The 24,733-nt window shown below is 42.4% G+C and overlaps 1 protein-coding gene and 1 non-coding gene across 2 annotated transcripts in view; one reads left to right on the top strand and one right to left on the bottom strand.

The window, feature by feature from the left end:
• The window catches only part of LOC140268899 (contactin-associated protein-like 4), a 133,793-nt gene that overhangs the window by 46,326 nt on the left and 62,734 nt on the right, over positions 1–24,733 (top strand). Inside the window, exons 3-5 of the mRNA XM_072363893.1 lie at positions 9,056–9,249; positions 15,631–15,778; positions 20,859–21,065. Of these exons, the coding sequence (XP_072219994.1) occupies positions 9,056–9,249; positions 15,631–15,778; positions 20,859–21,065 (549 nt within the window). The remainder of the gene's footprint in view (positions 1–9,055; positions 9,250–15,630; positions 15,779–20,858; positions 21,066–24,733) is intronic.
• trnal-uaa (transfer RNA leucine (anticodon UAA)) lies at positions 4,575–4,657 on the bottom strand. The gene has a single exon. It is a non-coding gene; the product is annotated as a tRNA-Leu (tRNA).

Below are 24,733 nucleotides of genomic sequence, written 5' to 3'. Positions count from 1 at the left end.
ATCAATCTTGGTGAAATGGAGCCTCGCTTTAGGCCTCGGTGGCATCGTTTAACCGGTTCGACGACACACACACACACACACACACACACTCACCTACAGTACCCAACGCAGATGCATGTGAACCCGTCTGAGGGCGTAAACACGTTTTCCTGCATGCGGCAAAGTGTAACGTTAATGATCAGGTCTTGATTATCTCTGATTAATCTCTAGGTACTGAAAGACGAGGCATGTTTTGATACTATATTAAATTATATAATTTATTAACTATATTATATAACCGAAGCATTTCGGTCTTTTCGGTGCCTTAAAAGAACCGAAGTTCGGTACCCAGCCCTAGTTATAAGGCCATTTCCAAACTGTTTGGAGTCCATCTTTCTGCAGAGAGAAAAACATAAAAAAATGTTTTAACTACTTTACACAATATTAGGCTAGGCTTGCACCTAATTCTCGGCCTTTAACCCGACGTAGATCATCACAGTGGAGGTCTGAAGGAGGCGGGACACCAGAGCGGGATAGAAAAAGCCTCTTACCGAGCACCGTGAGGATAGATTGCTCAACTTTTGTTTCCCCTTCCTCTCCTTTGCTTCTGATTCTGTCCTCCTTGTGTTGAAGTCTTCCCCTCCTCACTTCCTTTGGCCGAACTGTCCCTTTCTATCTTCTGCTCCTTCTGCATTGCATGTCATTTTCTGCAGTGCAAACTAATTTAGTCTGCTCTGCTGTCTCGCCAAATGTTAATAACAGTCTTCATGTTTAAACATTTTCTTTCTTCTGTGGGCGAAGCTGACAGTTATCAGTGGCGTGACTGCAATTATGCAGAAATGTAACTTGAAAAGAATTACAGTGGCACAGTAATCATTTTCCCAAAGAGAGTTGAAGGCAGAATTAAACTTTAATTGGAGGGTGTAAATTGGGCCTGTGTAGGAACAGCCAAGTAATCAGCTATTGATCATCATACTCAGTTATCCTCTGTGACCTTCAAGAAGTTCCACTATGTGCTGCACAACAGGAATGTTCTCTGCAGAGTGTTCATGATGTGTTTCCATGCAAATAAGTTGGAATAAATCGCCTAAATTTACACATATAATGCTGAATCTTTTGATGAATAAATGCACTTGGCTACCATGTATTATAGATGAGTAGCACTGACTGGGAAGTCCAGTCAGTGGTTATCTTCATCATCACTGGCTTCGGTAACTGAGGTTTGTCAGGTCAATTTCTTCTCAGTCTGTACCACACACCCTGTGAGTGGAGCTCTGATTCCATGACAAATATTGATGAATTAGGAAGCTATACTTATCTTTCACATAAGATTAGCACAGACAATTACCCTGTAATCCCCCTTTTCCTGCCTGTCCTCTCAGGGACTGACACATCATGAGGCTCATTCTGTCCATTACATAACTCTTCAGCTATTCTTCCCTGTCAGCTGCCGTTCCTTTGCCCACCTTTCTAATACGTCTGCTTCTCAAGCAAATCTTTATCTAACCGTCCGTTGATGTGGAATTTTAGCCTCAAACAAAGACAAACATATTTGTGAAAAACATCTTGTTTCTCTCAGTTTGCATCGGCCCGTCGTGGTGAAGAAGGAGCTGAGCCAGAAGGCGAAGCTCTCGATTTACCGGTCAGTCTTCGTTCCTGCCCTCACCTGTGGTCACGAGCTGTGGGTAGAGACCGAGAGAACGAGATCACGGATACAAGCGGGCGAAATGGGCTTCATCCGCAGGGTGTCTGGGCCTCCCTTAGAGATAGGGTGAGAAGCTCAGTCATCCGGGAGGGGCTCGGAGTAGAACCGCTGCTCCTCCGCACCGAGAGGAGCCAGATGAGGTGGTTCGGGCATCTGGTTAGGATGCCTCCTGGATGCCTCCCTGGTGAGGTGTTCTGGGCCCATCCCACTGGGAGGAGACTCCGATGAAGACCCAGGACTCGTTGGAGAGACTATGTCTCTCGGCTGGCCTGGGAACGCCTCGGGGTCCCCCTGGAAGAGCTGGAGGAAGTGGCCGGGGACATGACCCATGACCCGACCCCCAGAGAAGTGGCAAATAATGGATAATGGATGATGGATGGATGGATTCTTTCAGTTTCGTCCTGCTGTCCTCACCGAGCTTGAATTTTCTACCATCATTGCTGATGAGAAACCAGCTTTTTTTTTACATTTGAATGAGCAGACTCAGCAAAATAGCTGAGCTGCGTCTGTCATATATTTTATATGATGCAGCGTTGTTGCTTCCTCATAAAAATGGGTGGAAAAGGAGAGATCCAGCTGTTTCGTGTTGTTTATGCATTTCAATGTGAATGACTGAAAATGTGAGTGTGAAAGCATCTTGGTTTTATCTAAAAGACCCTTCACACTTGTAGTTTTCACCCTCACTGTCTCATTTGACCTTTTTCTAATCAGGCACATCTTTCTATGACAGAAGACAGATTTCCCTCATGATATAGGGCAAAAGTTCTAAAATCTGCAGATTTAAAGCTGTCTGTCTATAAGAAACCGCTCCGGGGGCTGGAAACTGCTGAAAGCTGGCCTCAGTCGATCTGGAGCCCTTATTTTACAGAAATGAACATGTTTATAGCTGATACAAGAAATGGTTTTGGTCTGTGTTGCCAATTTCCCCTTTAATGACCACTGCAGAGGTCTGAAATACACATTGTTTCTTGCCTGTTTTGACTGTTTAACACATATTTTAACAGAAATATGTGTTATAATGGACGTCATCACTTCTTGCTCTCAAAACCCAAGACAGCAACAGTCCACATTTACATGTTTGAATGCACTGAGATCGGGGATCCACAGATGTTGGCCTAACTTTCGGTATATTGAGCTCGTTGACTGTTATCGGCTCATCTACACAGAGGATAACATCAACTGATGGCGGTGGCTGATTTTATTCAGCGTTTCCTGGTTGTTTTGCACTGACTTTGCCCTAAAACTGACAAAATGTATTTATATTCAGTTTCGTTGGGCCATGAAAGCGCCGAACACACGTATTTTAAGCACGTGTTTGTGCTCATTCAGAGATGGCGTGAAGAAGAGCTTAAATATTTAAGCTAATTCTAGTGATGCATATTTTATTCTTTCCATGGCATAAAATGGAAAATAAATATCTCCATAGCTCTTGAGGAGTGAATGTCCCACCAACAGCTTATTAGTCTTAAACTTCCCACCAGTCTGTTAGAACTAAAGAAGCATTTTGGATGAGCATTGAAATGTTTTAAAGAACCAGAAATAGAAGTCTAATCGCCTTCTTTTCAGGCACTTTGGACCAACTAAAGACATTTTCACTCAACTAACCTTAGTAACGACACTCATAAGTAAATCTGCTTTAGGGGGAGGTGCAAAATAATAGTTTGTAACTGTATATGAAGCAGTTAAAATCATAATAAGCGTATATTAAAGATTTTTAATGGAGGTTTTAATCAGTTTGTTGATCTCACAGCAGTGATGCTACATTTCTGACCTCCATCAATCTTCACTTTCCTTTGTAGGCGGTTGGATCTGATACCTCAGCAGATGTGTGTGTGTGGGGGGGCTAAACATATCTCTTTGATTTAAAGTGACAGACACTAATTAAAGTGTTCAGATCCTCCACCATCCGTTCACCTCCATTATATTAGCTGCAGTCATTCTGACAGCGTGGACAAAGTAAATCTTTGCACCGCCTCCTCGTCCCTGAGTTGTTTTCCTTTAATCTCCTTCGTCTTTTCGCCACAGTCTGATTGCCAGAAGTAAAGGTCAGAGCGTCTGCTCTTACCTTTTCTGCTGACACTGGATGCATCTGCCCGTCAGGTGCTTATTAGTTTTGGCCTGCAGCGCTGAAAGGATCAGCCTGGACCGACACCGATTCATTCTCCGCGCTGAATCTTTCTCCTCAGTCTGCCGCCAGACTCTGTTTAGTCACTCCAGCTGTTCCACATGTTGCTGATCGGACTCACAGGGTGGGAGGTTACCGGTACCGGTCAGAGGAAGACGGCTTCTGCAGAAGAGCAATTTCAAGAGATGCTTGTAAATGTTGTTCTGGAAACATCTGTAACATCTGGAAACGTTGTTGCAGACACAGGTGAACAATTTCATGTTGATGCTTTTTAAATTCTGAGCTAAACTCACAACCTCAAAATCAACCAGTTCACATTCAGTTCTTACATTTTTTAAGAGCTCCTCTGAATTATCCCTTGTTAAATGGCACATTGTGCTGTGGGGTACTGGAACATTTTCACCACAGCCATCGACAGAGATGCAGGCACATCTGCGCATTAATCACCGTTTTAGCTAACCATAAAAAAAAACGTGTTTTTAGCACATGGTTTACTTTAATTAAGTTTAACAGAGTGCATTTTGACCTTTTTGGTGGTTTAAATACAGCAACGTTGCCCCTCGTAATCAACCCAATCTGACAGCAAGACATATAATTATCATGTAGATTTATTCTCCTCACAGACAGAACATGTCACAGTGTCTCCCAGGATGTAGAGATATTGTAAACTAACAGTCAAACAGTTAACTTATGCATTCAGCAGATGCTTTTATTTGAAGCAACTTACTAAGGACCCCTACTGGGGGTAGTGGTACATGTTGTTGTTACCAGGAGTGGGGTTTGAACCCACGTGGGCATTTGCCCATTGGATCTTAAGTCCAACGCCTTAACCACTCGGCCATCCTGGTGACAAATAAAGGTGAAAAGTCCACATTTGGTGGAAAGGATCCATTCGTGACCACTGGTCCCTTCAAGTAATTTACTCTGAGATGTTTTTGTTGCACACAGATGTTTCCTTGTGGTGTCAAGCACTCTTCCCTTGCTGTTTTACAAACTACTAAAGGTCTAAGAAATTAGACGATCAGAGTTAGATATTCAAAACACGGTGTTTATGGTTAGGGGAACATGATGGTTTGCATTAAAACAAACTTGTAATTGTGTATCACATCAAAATATCCTTTTCCCTGGACTCAGGAGCTCCTGTTCCCTCAGCACAACACACAAGACAAGCTGCACACCCGTCCAATCGAAATGTATTACTATAAATACAGATTTAGTCGCACAAATACATATATTTCTGTTTTTCCTTGAGACTTGATTGTTAATACAATTTTTAGTCAAGAAATTGTGCAATTGATCGTGCAGCTAGCTAACTTTAGCTCCAAAATAACTAATCGAGTTGATACACTGCAGCTTTACTCCAACATACTAAATATCAACCAGGTTTCCAACACCAGATGTAGAGACTTCCTGTTCACATGTATGATGAGCAAGAGGCAAACATACGGCAGTCTGGACATGTTATTTCAGACAGGATGCAAGCAAATTGGAAGAGAAGTAAGAAGTTTAGCCAGCGTTATTCATTAGGGGAGCTTGCTACTAAGCAGGTGAGGAATTATCCATTTTTGTCCTCTTATCCGAGGTCAGGTCGCAGAGGCAACAGGTCCAGGAGAGAAACCAAGACGTCCCTCTCCCCAGCGACACTCTCTAGCTCCTCCTGGGGGATCCCAAGGTGTTCCCAGGCCAGAAAGGACATATAATCCCTCCAACGAGTCCTGGGTCTGTCCCTGAGCCTCCGAAGGAACCCCATTTCAGCCGCTTGTATCCAGAATGAAGAAAACATCTTTAATCATATATGATAACCATGTGGCTCACTTACAGACCTAAATGACTGTTGGCACGTCTCCTGCATGGAATTGAGCAGAAGCTCGTCTGTCGGCATGGCTGGAGGAGCGTTGTGTGCATGTTCAGCATTAAAAACAGCAGCTTTGTTTGGGCCATAATTGATGGAAAATATGAATCCTTTCATGCACAACACTGATGGAGCCTTCTTACACAACAGGAAACGCTCCAACAGTGTCCACCGATGTGGTGGAAGGTTTCGCGCTTCTGTCCTAATAACTAATTAAATGGAGACCTCTGGTTTTCTGCCAGCCGGCCAACCTGCTTATTTTTCTTCTGCAGGAGAGGTCAGTCCACACCGTTCAGCGTTTATGGTGCAGAAAGACAGACAAAAGGGAGTCAGAGCATTTATACCTGAGGGTAGAGTTCCCCCCCCCCGGGGAAATGTCTCACACTTTGGAGCAGGAGCCAGGATGTGGTCCTGTTGATAATTAAGAGACAGGTAGTTAAAACAATTATCTCTTCTGGGGGTTAATTAAGAGACAAATGGTTTAAAACCATTAGTGTGTTGGGGTGAGACAAATGGTTAATGGAGAGTTTGTTAGTTCTGATCACACTGATTAGTCCAAAGACTCTGAATCCCTCAAAAAACTGAATTGCCTGATGGTTGTATTGAGAACAGAGTAAAAAAAGTTCTAGATTAATTTCAGTCTTTTGGTTTGATGGCCGTTGTGTTTTGTGAAGTTGAGGTCGTTGGAGATCTTTTATTCGTGCCTCCTGTCTGAAAACTGGTGCTTGAGGCAGATGACTGCAATATGATTGGCTGGGATTCAGCATGTAGTCCAAGCAGAAGGTCGTCAAGGAAACATCATCACCGAATCTTACAAAGCGGCCATCTGGACCAACAGAACTGCAGTGTGGTCCGATCTTTACGATCTGCTTTTTCTTTCTGCTAAATAGTGTACAAGTAAAGGCAGGAATTTTCCCTTCAGCATCCATTTTGTTTCTTGTTACAATCTCATTAACTCGTAGCACGCAGTGTTTACGCCTTTAGCTCACCCAAATGGGAGCAGATACTGGCTCCAAGCTAGAAAAACAGAGATGGCTTTGTGTGCGTTTGTGTTTTGACGGTCACTCGGTAAGTCGTGTGTTTGTTTGTGTGCTCAGTGGGTTTCTGGTCAGCTGCCTCCTCCTTCAGAGTCTGTCCATCTGTTGTTTAAGCTCTATGTCATCGTTTCGGCCCGATAAAACACACACACACACACATATTTATTGCCTCTATCTTTTGCATTTTAAGTGTCTTTCTTGCACAGTAGCCTGTGACCGTCCACTGTTTATCTGTCCAAACAGATTGTGTTCAACAGCCTTCACACAAAAACAGCACTGCTTTCACATTTCACATTGATTTCCCTCAGCTAACTTTTGTATTATAAGTACACAGAGTCTTGTGTACCTGATTAGAGTTGTTCAGAGATTACATAACATGGCAGCTTTAGCTGTGCAATACTGCGTTGAATATCCGTGAGCGGCATTAATGCAGTTTTACCAGCAGCTGGCTGACCCACATTTGGGTCATAACGGTTGCAAACCAACATTATTACTGCATTTTTTTCTGAGCTGATCAATACTTGAGCTCACTCTAATCAATCACATTTTTATTTCTGTGGGAAATGTTTCGACCTTGTGACGCAGAACATCAATACATTACAACACAGCTCCTTTATTGATGACATTTAATATGAGGAAGGATACAAATGTTGAGCTGTACTGTGGAACTAATCAATGCTTGGCAGCACACCTTCTCATTGATTTTTTTTTTGAGGGGGTTATATCAGCCTCTTGTTGGCTGTGGGATTTTCAGGCCACCCGAGTGTCACTTTTCTCTATATCCAGATTTTAATACAATTCAGTGTGAACATTGATCGGATCTAAAATTAGGTAAAAGCAAACAACAACACATGACTGAGTCATTTAACACGAAGGCAAAATGCAGAAGCAGAGTGTGAAAAATAAACAGCATGTAAGTAGCAGCCAGGTGCTGCTGATCAATGCTGATTAACTGATCATCAGTCAGTGTGAGCAGCTCTATAAAAGCAGAAGTTCTGTCAGCATTCAGGTGTGTTAACACAATGCCAAGGAGGAAAGACATCAGCAATGACTTTAGAGAAGCTGCCCGTCAGTCTGGGAAGGGTTATAAGGCCATTTCCAAACTATCTGGAGTCCATCATTCTACAGAGAGAAAGATTATTCACAAGTGGAAAACATTCAGGACAGCTGTCAATCTTCCCAGGAGTGGACGTCCCAGCAAGTTCACCCCAAGGTGAAAAAGCCAAGAGCTACATCTCAGACTCTACAGGCCTCAGTTAGCATGTTAAAGGTTAAAGGTCATGAGAGCACAGTTAGAAAAAGACTGAACAAAGACGGCTTGTTTGGAAGGGCTGCAGGAGAAAGCCTCTTCTCTCTAAAAAGAACATGGCAGCACAGCTTAGGTTTGCAAAGCTGCATCTGAACAAAGCACAAGACTTCTGGAACAATGTCCTTTGGACAGACCAGAGCAAAGTGGAGATGTTTGGTCATAATGCACAGCAGCACGTTTGGAGGAAACCAAACACAGCATATCAGCACAAACACCTCATACCAGCTGTCAAGCACGGTGGTGGAGGGCTGATGATCTGGGCTGGTTCTGCAGCCACAGGACCTGGGCACCTTGCAGTCATTGAGTCCACCATGAACTCCTCTGGATACCAAAGTATTCTAGAGTCAAATGTGAGGCCATCTGTCCCACAGCTAAAGCTGGGCTGAAACTGGCTCATCAACAGGACAATGATCCCAAACACAGCAGCAGATCTACAGCAGAATGTGTGAAAAAGAAAAGAATCAAGGTGTTGCAATGGTCCAGTCAGAGTCCAGACCTCAGCCTGACTGAAATGCTGTGGTGGGACCTTAAGAGAGCTGTGCAGAAACCAGTGCTGCAAACCTCAATGAGCTGAAGCAACACTGGAGAGAAGAGTGGACCGAGATTCCTCCACAACCATGAGAGAGACTGATAACGTCCCACAGAAAACCATTACTGCAGCTCACTGCTGCTGAAGGTGGTTCTACAAGCTGCTGGTATGTGGGGTTCACTTAGTTTTTGTTCAATACATAATGACACGGTTAAATGTCATGTGACCGGATATTTGTTTTGTTTTGTTTTTTGTCTTAGATTTTGGTGTATTTTCTTTTTTCTGGCGAACTGAAATTCCTCAAGAAAGCTTTTAAAGAATGATTGATGTTATGAAAGCTTCAAAATGAATTCAAAGCTGTTTGCTGTGGTTCAGTCAATAATCTTCGTGCCGCAACAGAAAAGTGGGATTTTAGTTTAGATTGAAAGGTCAAGCAACGCGGAAACTGTTGTCATCTCATCCCACACAGATAGAAATCTGATAAATGACACAAATATGCTGTATTTTCTCTCTGTGCAGGAGCTGGAGGCTGGTCTCCTCTCGTCTCAGACAGGTATCAGTGGCTGGAGGTCGATCTGGGTGAGCGCACCAGGATCACAGCTGTCGCCACGCAGGGCCGCTACGGCAGTTCTGATTGGCTGACGTCCTACCTGCTGATGTTCAGCGACACGGGACACAACTGGAGACAGTACAGACAGGAGGACAGCGTAGGGGTGAGTTCACACTTGGATGAACAGTAACAACACCGGCAGCACATCAGGCTTTAGGCTGCATCACAGGGCAAATGCCCAGTTTGTGTAAAAAAATCTATAATTATTATTCAAGCCATCAAACAAGTGACTTTATTTTTATAGCTACGTCTGTGCATGGAGTCTATTTCCCCTCTGGGATCAATAAACACACTGTGTTGGTGTAATATAAGATAAAGGGATGTAGTGTTGCACAGTCCTACATGGCTCCATCGATCCAGTACAGATAATTTCAGTCATCAATGGTTCTTCTCTTCGTTTATAATGTATGGGCCGGTTTTGGAGCTCTGCTGACAAAACATTTGGCTGCAGATCACGAACAGAGAGGCGGTCAAGTGGCACGATTTGTTCCACTTTTTTATTCCCAGTTTGCTTACTCTCTGTCATTTTTTCGTCTACTCAGTTCAATTCAGAGTGGCTTTAATGGATGAAAGTTTCCAGAAACTTATTTTGCCAAAGCATTGGAATACAACTTTACATTTTCCCGTTCAGAAAAAGGAATAAAGAACAGGACTGGAGACGAAGCGTAATGGATCCTAACAGCTTATCCTTATGGTTTTAAAAGGAAAGTGTACCTCAGCTCTGCTTGGTGTGTTCTCCCTGTGCATGTGTGGATACTCCGACCTCCTTCCACTGTCCAAAAGCATACAAATTAGGTGGATTGGTGACTTTTAATTTAACACAGTGAGCATTTACAGTTCTCTCTTTGAAGGACCAGGCATACTCTGCCTATTGCCTGCTAATATCTAGGCAAACATCCTTTTAAAGTAAAGGTCATTTTCTTTGGTCACGCCTCTCAATGCGGTTCACAAATACCGACTCTGCAAGCAGCAGGTAGTTTAAGCAGGAACAAAGGCTTCATAAGGAGGAAGGAGGTGGTCGAACAGGGCAGTTAAACCAACGAGCCTTTGTGTGACGTCATGTCGAGACCAACATTCGTTCCAATTTCTGGTTGCATTGAAAAACATATGATGAAATGTCACTTTCTAACTGGCTTTAGGATAAAATGTGACAAAAAGGGTTAGAGCGCAGTCATGGTTGGTTCTTCAAAGCATTATCTTTACAACTTGTCCGTACCGTAATGGACGCCGTTTTTTTTTTTGTTTTTTTTATCCTTCACAATCATTTGCTCTCACAACCACGTAATCTTTCAGTGTGATCACCGGCTGCAGGAACAAGCTCCACATGAGCACGTTATGAGATAAACAGTCCAGGTGTAACAGGTTTAAAGCAGTTATGGATGTTTTAGAACAGAATGGAATAACCTTTATTATCCCACGAGTGAGGAATATACACACATGTACGTATTGGTAAAAGTAATCAGGCCTTCAGGATTGATGGAGATAGCAGAGGTATAACTCACTGATCTCATAGCAAATGCATTATTAATTACATGAAACAACAGGGCTGATAGATTGCAAGTGATGGATGACAGTTGTCACAATTTTCTTGTTTCCTGCTCTAAACTTCCTCCTTCCACTTGCTGGCCCTCCACCACTTTATTCCCCGACAGTCTCATTTTGCTACTGATTAAGAGTCGACTATTGATTGTTCCCTTTAACGCCTAACAGTCAGTGCTACACCAGTCTCTTATTTTACTGAAAATGCGCTCTGTTTTTTAAGTAATTGTGGTATTTAATCCGTACATTACGACACAGAATGTGGCACAGCATAGGTATGGACTGATCTGGGTCATCTGCTCTTTGTAGTGCTGATTAATGTAGAAAAACAGCCATATGGGTCCCAGAGGCAGTGAGGCGTCACTTCCTGCCTCCTTGAAGACACAGCGCTGTCCTTCAGTGTTTTCTCACTGCACAGCTTATCACGTTGGGTTTGCACCTCATGTTGGCGGCACCTCGGTGTATAAGCTCTGGAATATTAAGCAGTTTTCAGGCAGTTTGAAATGTGTTGAGTTTGTGCCGCTGACACCAAATCAAATAGCGTTTTTTTCCCCCCACTTTGAGCGTGGACATTAATCCAGGTTGAAGCCACATTTGTTACAGTTGTGCACACACAGGAGCTTTTGATTAGAGGCCCAGCTGAGGCAATTTCTTCCTGTGGAGGGAATCCGGCTAATCTCAGCGATGAGGATCCTCACAGCTCCTCACAGCTTAAAAAACGTGTTGATCCGACGCGTCGCATAAACTCCGCAGAAGCCCAGCTACATTTCAAAGTGTGTCTGAACTTCTATGAATGACTCAGCCAAGCTTAGAGAGCCCATCCCGAGCTGCTGGATCAACCACAGCGCATTACCCACTGGGCTTCAGATCCCAGCCTAGTGGTCTGACGGCCAGGGGAGGCAATATGTTGTTTTCCTCTCTCTGTTTGAGGATGCCTTCTCTTCCTCTCTTTCCTAAGAAGCCTGTGGGTGCTTTGAAATGCTGCAATCTATCTTGTCTTTATTGTCCCTCCTCTTTATCAGTTTGTTTTCCCCGCCTGGAGGACTGAAGATGAGAGAAGGAATTCTGTTCTTTTCACTTTCCCCTCTCTTAAATTTCCTAAATTGCTTTTTTTCCCTCTTCATATTTGCTTTCTCTACTCTTTAACTCCTTCTTTGTTCTGCGATTGAGGTTTTCTCTCCCCCTAATATTGTTCCTCTGTCATCTTCCAGCTCTCCAATGTCCTTCTTCCCTTCATTCCTTGAATCAAAGATCCTCCTCCGAGCTTTGAGCACACAAAAACACCCGACTTTGCTCGGTTTACCTCCACCGTCACAGAGTTGCTTCTGCATAAAAAGCAGCTGATGTTGACCTGAACAGGAACAGGGACCTTCTTATAACATTTCTAAACACTATGTCACCTTTTTCACAATTGAATATCATCTTATGAATGAAAAGATGAAAATAGTTTCCAAAGTGTTTTTGGATGAATACGGTAAAAAATAGAATATGAATTAGATTTTTAAATCAAAATATTACATATTTTCTTTCTTTGAAGCATATTATTGTCACCAGGGGCGCTGATTAATGTTTCTGCTGGTGGGTGCTCACCTGTGCACATTCGTCTCAAAGCAAAACACACATTAGATCAATTAACAGCAGCAGCCGCAATGAATGTATGGTGTTTCCTACACACCGGTGATGCATACGAGGAGTTTATGTTAATGTGACCTAACGCAAAAGGCTCCGATGAAGATAAAGGAAAAGTAAAATCCACAATCCACAATCCTACATCAACTGAATAGCGGGACTATAAGTGTGACTGGAGCTGTCCGCTGTGCTGAAAGTCAGTATAAGGACACAATAACATGGCCAACCAACTCATCAGCACCGAGGCTACTTCACAACCTGATATTAATTATACTGTCAATCATCACAACTGGCTTTTAATGAGACAAATATAGTTAATTCAAAGGTTAAATCAAAAGTTTTACTAACAACACACACCAGGAAAGAAATAATTATAACCACCAAAACTATAGCAAAAAGGCTAAAATGAAAGCAAATCATGGACCAACTCGACAATTCAAAACCATTCCGACACATCCTTTAAAACATAGTAATAACCTCATAACCGCAGCATCGTAGTCTATCCATGGGTGTTTACCTTGGTGTCGGGTCGGTGGATATTTTTGGTATTTTTATGACAAATTTGTCCATTTTTGTTGGCTAAATCAACCACTATGCTAGTTTAACAGCAAGTTGCCTTCCAGCATTTTTGGCGGTTTATCTGACATCACAACACAATGCGCTGATAGGTAGCGGAGTGGTCATTAGCAAATCAATGACAAGTGTAGGCTGCCTGAGACACGTGAGTACTCGGGAATCTTCATAGATGCTCAGGAATCTCTGTAGGTACTCGGGAATCTCCGTGGTGCTCGGGAATCTTTGTAGGAGCTCGGGAATCTCCGTAGGTACTCGGGAATCTCCGTAGGTGCTCGGGAATCTTTGTAGGAGCTCGGGAATCTCCGTAGGTGCTCGGGAATCTTTGTAGGAGCTCGGGAATCTTCGTAGGTGCTCGGGAATCTCCGTAGGTGCTCGGGAATCTCCGTAGGTGCTCGGGAATCTTCATAGATGCTCAGGAATCTCCGTAGGTACTCGGGAATCTCCGTGGTGCTCGGGAATCTTCATAGATGCTCAGGAATCTCCGTAGGTACGGAAAACTCTGTGGTGCTCGAAAATCTCCGTAGGTACTCGGGAATCTTTGTAGGAGCTCGGGAATCTCCGTAGGTACTCGGGAATCTCCGTAGGTGCTCGGGAATCTTTGTAGGAGCTCGGGAATCTCCGTAGGTGCTCGGGAATCTTCGTAGGTGCTCGGGAATCTTCGGGAATCTCCGTAGGTGCTCGGGAATCTTTGTAGGAGCTCGGGAATCTCCGTAGGTGCTCGGGAATCTCCGTAGGTGCTCGGGAATCTTTGTAGGAGCTCGGGAATCTTCGTAGGTGCTCGGGAATCTCCGTAGGTGCTCGGGAATCTCCGTAGGTGCTCGGGAATCTTCATAGATGCTCAGGAATCTCCGTAGGTACTCGGGGAATCTCCGTGGTGCTCGGGAATCTTCATAGATGCTCAGGAATCTCCGTAGGTACGGAAAACTCTGTGGTGCTCGAAAATCTCCGTAGGTACTCGGGAATCTTTGTAGGAGCTCGGGAATCTCCGTAGGTACTCGGGAATCTTTGTAGGAGCTCGGGAATCTCCGTAGGTGCTCGGGAATCTTTGTAGGAGCTCGGGAATCTCCGTAGGTGCTCGGGAATCTTTGTAGGAGCTCGGGAATCTCCGTAGGTGCTCGGGAATCTTCGTAGGTGCTCGGGAATCTTCGGGAATCTTTGTAGGAGCTCGGGAATCTCCGTGGGTGCTCCGGCCCTGAAGCACCCACAGAATCGGCTCCCATGACTGTCACCTCTAAGCGAAACCAGTGTTCTCCAGATCCCTAATGTAGACTTTCGGATTGGAAACACCTCTATGATTTATGTGTTTATGTACACAAAAAAAAAGAGAAATCCATTTTCTGTCTTCGTCCTGCCTTTTGTCTTTGACGAAACAGTTTAATCACAAACTTACTTCAAACCTAAAGTTGGTCATCAAAAAATGATCAGTTTATACGTTTTTGTAATTAATATTTTTATAGGCGATGTCGGCACATCAAACATTCTTTAGCGAAGATGTGTTGGAAAGTATTATTGGATTCTCAAACGAAGGAAAACGCTGTTCTTGATCAGCATCACAATTTTATCGACCATAATAAGATTTGTCAGAGTTCTTGGAAAAGAGAACAAATCCCAGAATTAACCACAAAACCCCAATTAAGAATAAATTTATTCCTCTCATGATTATAGAGGAGTTAATAAGTTAATCAGATGTCTAAGCCTTTACTCAGCAGTGGGAGAGACAGTTAACCTGCAGGTCAACTTCAAGGGGAGGCGTATAATCAGGTTGGTCAGATGGAGGAAAAGGAAAGACCGAACGCCAGATGGATCGCTTTCAATCAGAGGGAAGCAGTCGAGTCCTCTGTCAGTCAGTCTGTGGAGAGATTTTACTACGAGGCGGGTTAATGACCTTCATTTTAAATTAACACATTCCCAAAGCCGTTTCTGCATTCCTGATAAATAAATGACTGGGTTATGAGCAATTTATGTTATGACCAATCATTTTTAAGGGAAAATCTAAAAGTAATAATTTAAAATAAATCAACTCCTTCATTTTAATCCTGTCTATTAAAAATAAACAACAGTTTGCTGTTATTCATGTTGTCTAACATACCTCTTCATCACCAACATGTATTAGTTGTGATGTTCTGATGAAATGGCGCGTTTAGTTTCCTGTTTACTGACACAGATTCACCTTAACTTTGTTTTTTACTTACTTTTTTCTACAAAACTTTATCATTTCAGACTCTTCTACAGACCGTTTAGTGGGCAGTTTGTCAGCATAGTTCACACATTGCGTTATCAGTGTGATTTACAGGTGTTTCAAGTTCAAAGTTGGTAAACTAGTTCACTTCATATCCTCAATCTTCACCTTATAAACTGCTGCAGTGTTTCACATTGGACCGAATATATCTTTGTTTCCTTAAAACCTTCTTTTTCCACATCTTATCAACATCATTTTGTATTTATTTCTTTATATTTAGTCATGTGTTTGTTTTGACAACCCTAATTTGTTAATGATCCTTAACATTTTACTTTAATGCAGCGCCACAGTGCTTTCTGTCACTCTCATCAGTGCTAAACATGTTAGACCAGTTACGCATATCAGTGTTACAGTGTGTAATATTACAGGCTCAATCTATTTATACGCTCCAGTTTTTCTTTTATTAATTTGACTTTTGCGCTATCTTTGGTTTACAAACGTATTTGTCTTAAAAACCTATTTGCATAACGTGTCATCATACATTTATGTTTGTGTTTTCAGTCGTTTCCAGGCAACAGTAATGCTGACAGCGTGGTTCAGTACAAGCTGCAGCAGCCGGCGGTCGCTCGCTACCTCCGCCTCATCCCTCTGGACTGGAACCCCAGCGGGCGGATCGGACTCCGGCTGGAGATCTACGGATGTCCCTACAGTGAGTCTCCTCTCCTTGAGTTTGAGTTAACTCGTTAACTGTATGATGACTGGCTGAAGCACCTTGCTGAATAGTAAGCAGTTTTTATTTCACAACTGCCACAACTCTGGTGTCATTACAATGAACCGGGAGAAGAAATGTATATATTTGGCTTTCTACAGAAACATCCAGTTAAAACTTTCCCAGAAGAGTCGAAGCTGTTCTTAATCCTATGAATTAAGAATGGGATGTCACTTAAATTCATATGCGTGTAAAGGCAGAAGAGTGAATACATTTGGTACTTTATACATAATACATTATAGTGTAACTAGTTAGCATTGCCTTCAGTATTGACAGTGAATTTACCCTCTGACTGGAAACTGATTTGTGTTCCCTTCCTTTTTGCTGTCTAACAAAGTTAGCAAGCAACGTTCGACCATTATGAGTAAACCATCACGGTACTATGGCTGCGCTCGCCTGTGAAGACATTGATGCGCTTAAAACAGAAGTATTTACAACTTATTTCATAAGAAAGAAGCAAAATTCTGCTAAAAATACAATAAAACTCAATATGACACCTAATTAACAGGCTGTTAACAGGTTATTACGCATCTAAGTGTATCCTAATTCACCTTACAGAAGCCATCTGTAAGGTGATTTTGTCACGTGACGCTGTGGTAAAATCAGGATTTTATTAGAGCAGAGCGACAGTCTGGAAATACTTTAAGTGGTCGTGAGTTGACACGTGGTCTTATTGGTCTGATTTTCAGCCACAAATTCTGATGCGTTCAGTCATCTGACAATAGAAACAGGAAAATGTGCAAAAATTGCAGTTTTATTGGGAAACTAGCTGTGTTTGTAGATGTTTAAAATATAGTGTTTTTATAAAAAGATGCAAAATGAACTTTCGAGCATGTGTTGAGCATTTAGGCCCATTTGAATCTAGTTAAGCAAATTCATGCAGATTGATTCAACCCCCAAACACTTTAGCCGGGCTTTCAGAGATTTGACTGTGTATAATTTTGGTCAGAATAGCATTAACATTTTAAAAGTCTGATTTTAGCCAAATTAAGAAAATACCGCTTCACTCAAAGTGTTGTATAAATGTGCTTACTGTGTCCAGTTTCTTTCAGAAAGCCTCCTTTAGCCGTTCAAAACGAGGCTAAGTAATAAGAGCTTCAATAAGGGCAACTGCAGAAGAAGAAGAAGAAGGAGAAATCCATTTGCTCTTATTATTACCATGACCTGGATGACTGAGAATCTTCATCAACACACCAACAAACTAAGTAAAAACTTTGATTTTGGGATCTACAGCTAAAAGCTAACACTTTGTGGATCAAGCTAGCTGCTTTAGCTGAGTGACAGAACGGCCACACAGCCAATGAAAGCAGCAAAAACAAGGCGCTGGCTGGTGAAAGAAGACACCGAACATGACAAACTTAGAACCTGATTGGTTTAAAATATGACATTCATCGACATCTGTTACTTGGATATTTGTGAGTTAGCACACAGCCTTTTGCCTGGGTTGCAAACCACTGAATTTCTGTTCATCCTCAGCTCAAACAAGCTTATGGCAGCTGCCAAACACTCGGCTGTCTGTGCTGTTGCTCTGTGCCACTCATTGAATAGAAAAGACAGAGCTGTGTCTGCACAGGGGAAAGAAAGTCCACACTGTGGTACTCATTTGTGGTTCAGTGGACCATCTCATGCAGAAAGTAGCTCAGGTTTGTTGAAAAAGTTTATCAGGTGCTTTATAGATAAAAAAAAGGGACAAAGATAGCAATGATGATGAGTTATGTTAATCTATTAAACACAACCAAAGTGTTCTGAGTCCATATTACATGTATCACATACTTGAATCTATCATCTGGTGAACATGAATCACTTTGTAACCCCCTGAAATCCCCACAAGAGTAATTCAGAAATATCAGTTTCTATGGCAGCAGTCATGAACGACCTCATCGTACCTGTGGCTGGAAACAGTAGAACCTGCAGTATGAGTGTACATGATGTTAGTTTTTATGTGTCACGTCTATAACATCCAGTCTGTTATTCTTCATGTTAATCCATCAAGTCTTAAAGATGATTTATTGTGTATCCCTTATACGTCTGAGTTTGCCGTCATGCGCTTTTGAGGAATATGGATTGTTAGGAATGAGTAATGTCTAAAAGTTGGGCTTTGATAAATTGTCCATTGTGCTTTGGATTTATATTCAAAAGTTAATTAAGGGCGGTAGCAGATATACAGTTTGTATTGTATTTATCAGCTGTTGTCAGTACTCACCAGATTCTTGGCTGCTGGAAATTTATGCAGCATCCACAGCAGAATCCTCCTTGGACAGAGGAATGCAAAACACTGAAGGGAGCTGATAGCTGAGTGGGCTGCGTCTCACTCCGGTGTAAAGACTGTCAGCACAGAAGCTCCAGTTCAGCTCCTATCTGGCTAAAACTCTGCAGCATATTGTTGCCTTCCTGCTCAACATTTCACATTTTTGCTATTTTGGGATGAAGAAGAACCTTTGCATGAATTTTACTTGTTGAAATGAAGATATCATCACAATATATATTCCCTAAAGACCTCTTTCCATTTTTCTCTCAAGACAGAGACGAGTATTTTCCCTGTGAGCTGTGGACGTGATCTAACTTTAGCCCCAATGTATCCATGAATATCTGCAGTCAGATTAAGACCACTTTGTTCCAGGCAGTATTGTCCCTAAAATTGAATTTCTGTTTTACACAAATGGCTGTAAATATGCAAGAAGCACAACTGAAGTCTGTAAATTATGCAAAAATCAGACTGGGATTTGAATTTTGTGGGTGAAGAAAGTTCTTAGACATCCAGACTGTTATTCAACCAATTTACAGTCACCAAAATGTGACTGGAACATAAATCGGGAACTTGAAAGAGGGATGTTGTTTGTTAATATGGAGATTATGTTTGGATTTATGAATGAAATGCAGTCTACAAGAGGACGTCATTTCAACACATTTAATGTGTGTTTATCAGGTCAAAATGTTAAAAATAGAAGCACGAGTCTCTTAATGAGGGCAGCATTCCACTTTGGGAAATCTCTGCTTTTGTTCTGTAAGTAACCAGCTTGCACAGGTGCATGAACACAGATACAGGTGGCTGTTTAGCCCAGATGTTGTGAGAAGCACCTGCAAGGTAAAGGTCTCCAGCTCAGGTCCCAAACAGGCTAAATCTCTTCACATTAGGCACATTCCCACTGTAGGAACCTTTTGCAGTTCCTATAACCTTTTCAGGAATGGGGCCGTTTTTTCGCGCTTTCGGACATACAGAAACTAGGGACCACGGCCCTCAGTAACCATTTCAGCTCCTTCTCTGAGGTCTTTTCTGGGTTCCATAGCAACACATATGACGTAGGTGTTTGGTGGCTGGTAGCTCCACCCCTTGCCTGAAATGTTCACTCATACGACACGGACACAACCGGCGCCTGTTTAATAAGTTAAACTTAGACGTCGTCTCCTTTGTCTGCGGCGCTCTGCTCTCCTCCATGAAACGAAGAAGTATCTTCTCTCTCTGTGAGCTCTTCCAGCCTCCATCTTAGACGCCTGATGTGATCGTCCATGATTAATATTATCATCATCCAGACCATGAACACGGCGGCCTCCTCGCTCTCCCTGTTAGCTTCTTGGTGGTGTTTTATTTAGGTTTTTTATTTATTTGTTTTATTCTCTCCTTACTTTTCGCGAGTTTTATTTTGTTGTTGTGTGGCGCTAAAGTAACATCTGCGTCACATCGGTCCCTGTCAAGGTCCACTTACTCATGTGCGAATGCAAAATGAAACGGTTCCCCTGGGGAAGGTCAGTTCTTGTGACTAAATTTGAGATGGACGGTTCTGAGAACTGCGTTCTTTGAACGTTTCTGTCTGAAAGCGGCTATTACCAATCCTGCTCAAGTCTGGCTTCAATGGAAACAATTGATTTGAAACAGGCCGAGACATCCACTAAACGTTTACCATTGAACCAAACTAAGCCCACTTTTAAACCATAAACCTATTTATGGACCATTTAGATGCCTTTTAGACGTCTTTCTAACAACAAACTACTCAGTGGGTTGTGCCTTCTGCTGGTTTGTTTCAGGTTGGCAGCCACAACTCCGTTTGTTACAACCTTACATAACGTAGCCTTCACAGCCACCTGCTGATGGCACCATGTAGCCTCGTTTATTCACTAAAATCAAATGGGATAGAGCCACATACACCCTAGTCTGGCTTGGCATTCAGAAGCAATATGGCAGTGAGGTAAATCAATGACTGCCCACTTGCAGAAGTAAAGTCACCAAAAAGATGTATTACGGTGTCTTCCTCCTCAAAAGTCTCTTACCTTCTTGGTATTTGTGTTTATCTGGGAGTTGTGGTAACAGATGGAGTATGAGTAAACTAACAGCCAGTTAATGCAGCGACCACACTGCTGTTCTCACTGTAAGCCAGTAACTTTTGTGCCTTGGTCATCAGCCAAAAGAATCTTCCACAATATGTTCTTGGGATAATCACAGGGATTGAGCTCATTACAGTTACATAAACAAAACAAAAACATCCTGTAGCTCAAATGGCATATTTGGTTGTACATAAAGAAGATTGAAAGTCGTGTTTACAGCTTGGCACAGAGGATGACTCAGAAACTCTGGAGCTTGAGCCTGCTGCTTTGTGATCAGCAGGAAATACACCGCACAGTGCAATAAGAGCATTACTGCAAGCCAAGAGGGGTCAAAGACTTGCAGACGTCATTAAAAAAAAAAAACAGTCACAGAAATTACTTGTACAGATGAAAAGGAAATTGGATGCTGAGCTCAGCTGCTGCTGTTTTTAAACAGCCCATTATTTCCTGCTACATGGTGTTCCTCACCTCACCTCAGCAGCAGAACAATTTCAAACTGAATATAGATATGAGGCTGAATTTATATCTAGTGTAGGTGTCTGTGTGCTTTTGAACAGCATCCATGTTGGGGGATTAGAGGAAATTACATTATAAAACACACAGAGTTCCATGTGGTTAACGGGAATATGGTGGACGTTTTTAGCTTTGAATGAAGCTCTGATATTTTACCATGAAGTCTGTTTGGTTTTCTCTTTTTCAGCCTCTGAAGTGGTGAGCTTCAACGATGGCAGCAGCAGTCTGATGTATAAACCCAGTCCTGGACCAAGACGGACATCCGAAGAGGTCATCTCTCTTAAGTTTAAAACCCTGAGGAATTCTGGGACGCTGCTGCATGCAGAGGGACGGGAGGGACTCGGCCTCAGTCTGGAGTTAGAGAAAGGAAAGCTGCTGCTGCTGCTGAGACCAGGTACCAAACACCAATATGCTCACCTTACAGAGCCAGAATGTGTAAAACTGGAAGCAAAAGAAAAGAAAAGAGCGCATCTGTTGGGAGAAATGTACCTTAGCATGAGGTCATCGCTGTCAAATGCTGTATTTTATCCCAACACAGCATATTTTCCTTTACAAAACCAAGTAGTTTTAATCCAGTTTAAAACTAAATCTGGATGCATGCAACACAAATTACTGCTAAAGATGTTTAGCTTTTATAAAACAGCCTATTTTACTTTAACAGATGTGTTCAACAAGGCAAATTAAGAAAATTACCATCAAGTCTTCCTTTTAATTAGATTGGAGCAAATGACCAAAACATACTGCTATTTACCACAGCTGTCTGAGTGGATGAAGATGTGATGTTAAAGCAGGCAGCAGGCTCACTTCTGCACCAAATATCCTCCATAAAACCACTCATTTCCATGATCTGACCAACAGTTGCTGATCCAAGATTATGTGATCAGGTTCTACTTTTGGCTTCAGCAGTTTAGCACCGAATTCATGAATCCCACAAACAGCAACAGATGTGCAAAATGCAAGCAATGAATGAGACAGACACAGACGATAGCTTATATGAAACGTAAGCACGACAAAACAAAGCACATTAGCTTGTTTTCATATGGCTTCACAAAGAAAACTCCCGACATATTAAGTACGGTTAGGAGTGACGGCGAGTTATCGTTACCATCCAGCCGCCCTCTCCCCATCACCCCCTCACACCAGTAACAGTTAAAGGGGAACTCCCGTATTTTTAAACCGAGACCTTATTTCTGGCATGAAATACGTTCATCTATTCACTGAGAAGTTTGGTGAAAGTCGGCGTCCTTTGGAAGCTATTTAGAAAACTCGCGATCGGCGTATATCCATATAACGGAGTGAACGGGGCAAAGACGATGCAGCCTCTAAATAAGGCATTATCTGTCTTTATTTCACCAATACTTTAAGAAGAATGAATGAATGAACGCGTACTATAGCTCTGTTAGCTCATAGCTGCTGTTATGTGGCTACTTGCAGCTATAGGAGAGCTAACGGAGGGATTTCTACACAGGCACTCTACTGGGACCACTTCATCCACACGCCCCCCTGCAGCACAGTTTATTCACTCCGTGCTCTGTGACAGTCGGCTAACTTCACACAGAGTTTGCTGCTGATAGTTTTGTGCAACATGGCAGGATATTTATCAGGTTTTGACAATGTGAATGACGACTTTGAGTACGATGGAGTGAATGAGCAGCTTAACATCGTGTCTAATATTGAATAAATAAATAATTCCTTTACGTTTCCACCTGTAACACATTTTGTTCCCCAGTGTCTGATTTATGAGTCGGCTCATGGCGGAGTTAGTACCGGACAACTTTTTAAAGGCGTAAGACGGTTCAAACTGACGTGGCCCCATCTCTGTGTAGTTGTTGCCATGATTGATGGGCCCCGTTCACAGCAGCTCGTGTTTGGGCTGGACTCTCTGTAAGTTGATGCATGGCTTATAGCCTGTAAAAATGTGCGTGTGAACGTGTTTGTGTAAACCAGGTTAAAGCTGTCAGGCTGCCATGCTGAACCATCACCATGTGGCGCTCCCATCTTTAACATTTCCTCCCTTCTCCATTTCTTCTTCCTTCTCTTTTTCATCTTTTCCTCCTTCCTGACATCTATTTCTCATGAATGCTCCTCTTCTTACCATCCCCTGTTCCTTTATCCGTCCTTCCCCCACAAACCTTTTTGCTCCCTCTGAGGGTTTTCTCTCCTCACTTTACTCGCTTTAAGAAAACTGGAGATGTGTCTGTGAGGGAAGGAAGATTTTACAGAAAGATTTCAACAATGTGAGATGCCACCATTCTTTGAAATGTTTCTGCTTCTCAATTAAGACGATGAATTCTGTCTCCTCCAAAGAAAACAACTTCAAATGGGATGTTTTTTCCATCAAGACTCACTTTTCGTTGCCAGCTAAGAGTTTTTTCAGTTCTTAATTTGGACATTTTTGTCGATTCCTCTAAAAAACGGCTTCTTTTTCTGGGATTTTTGGGCCACTTTGTTTGAGCTGCTCTGTTTTATCTCTGTTCTCATGGACAGCTTTCAGCCCCTGGTGTTGCCTGAAGTGGATTTTAAGTTTGGGTAAGAATCTCTGTCCTGTGGTATGAGCATTTTCAGCCCTGTTACAAATGCTTAAAGGATATGCTGACATTTAGAGTAAAGTGTGGCCCGTGATCCATCCATAATCGTGCTTAACAGCTGAAAATGTGTCTCCCTTCGTTCAAAGCAGAAAAACAGCTTTATTTCAGTCCTCAAGACTTGTTTACCAGAGTCTTCCCGAACATCTGGCACTGAATTTTGTGGTGAGGATGCAGAGCAGGTTTTCCTGTGATCGCGCCTCAGTGATGGTCATATTTTTGTTGTAAATGTGAAATCAACACTCATTTGCAGCCAAACAAGCATTCGATTCACCTCTCTGAGTTCTACGTGCTTAAAATGTTGAAAATAATGCTTCAGCTTTGCTTTTAGGATATTCTCTTCTCCTGCTTTAACCGTTCACTTTACTGTATGTCATGTTAAAGAGATGCTGAAGCTCGGTAAGAATGCAGCACTGTTTCAAAGGCTTTGAGCCGCCACTTATTTCTTTATATGTTAACAGGAAATGGGTTCAGAGTTTGTGCAGTTTTATCGAGTTTTAAGGTGAATATCTGGTCTGAGCTCCTTTATTCTCCAACACAGCCTGAACCCTCTGAGACGAGCTTTCTGTCATTTATTTAAGGAGTCTTCAGGAATAGTTCTCCAGGCTTCTTGAAGGACATCCCAAAGCTCTTCTTTGGATGTGGGCTGCCTTTTGTTCTGTTCTCTGTCAGATGATCCCACACTGCTTCAATAATGTTGAGGTCCGGGCTCTGGGGAGGATTCATCCCTCCATAAGACCTGTTGCCACTGATTTTCAGTCCACTTCTTGTGTCATTTGGCACAGCTCAGCCTTTTCTCCCTGTCTCCCTTCCTTAAGAATGGCTTCTTGACAGCCACCCTTCCATGGAGACCATTTCTGATGAGGCTTGGGCCAACAGTAGATGGATCAGCTGAAGGTCCAGATGCATCTCTCAGGTCCTGTCAGGTCACAGCTGGATTTTTTCCTCTTTCTTAAGGACATCACTTTCAGATCCTGTTCATCTGGTGTAGATAGTTTTTTAGGCCTGACACTTCTTCTTTTGTCCTCCACTTGTCCAGTTTCCTCAGATGTTTTAAGGACACACTGCACACCATGCTGAGATAAGCCAAGTTTTCAGCTAATAGCTCTTTGGGAATCAGCTTGTTGCTGCAGAAATCCTATTTTCTACTACTATTTTTGGTGTTTTTAATAGATGAAACTAAAGAAATGGGAACAAATGTCTTTGTGAGAGGCTGCTAGTAACAAAGTGCCTAAAGATACAATTTAAAATGGTTCATCCCTTGAGTTTGGAGCCTTTTCTTTAATAGGTCAAAGTTTAGTGGGTTAACAAATAAAGTAACAGAAGCTTCCCAGATCTCAGATACCAGAACTGGACTGAAAAAGCAGCCGATGTTCGAATAGATACTTCATAAATCTCCAGAGAACTGTTTGAGGAAGGGCTCAACACTTTTTCACAGCTCTGTACAAGATCCTTTTTGTTCCCCATTTCCAGTGTT

Source organism: Leuresthes tenuis, unplaced genomic scaffold, assembly GCF_036924035.1.
Source record: "Leuresthes tenuis unplaced genomic scaffold, fLeuTen1.0.hap1 SCAF_14, whole genome shotgun sequence".
Classification (NCBI taxonomy): Eukaryota; Metazoa; Chordata; class Actinopteri; order Atheriniformes; family Atherinopsidae; genus Leuresthes; species Leuresthes tenuis.
This window is presented reverse-complemented; position numbering and strand designations above follow the sequence as displayed.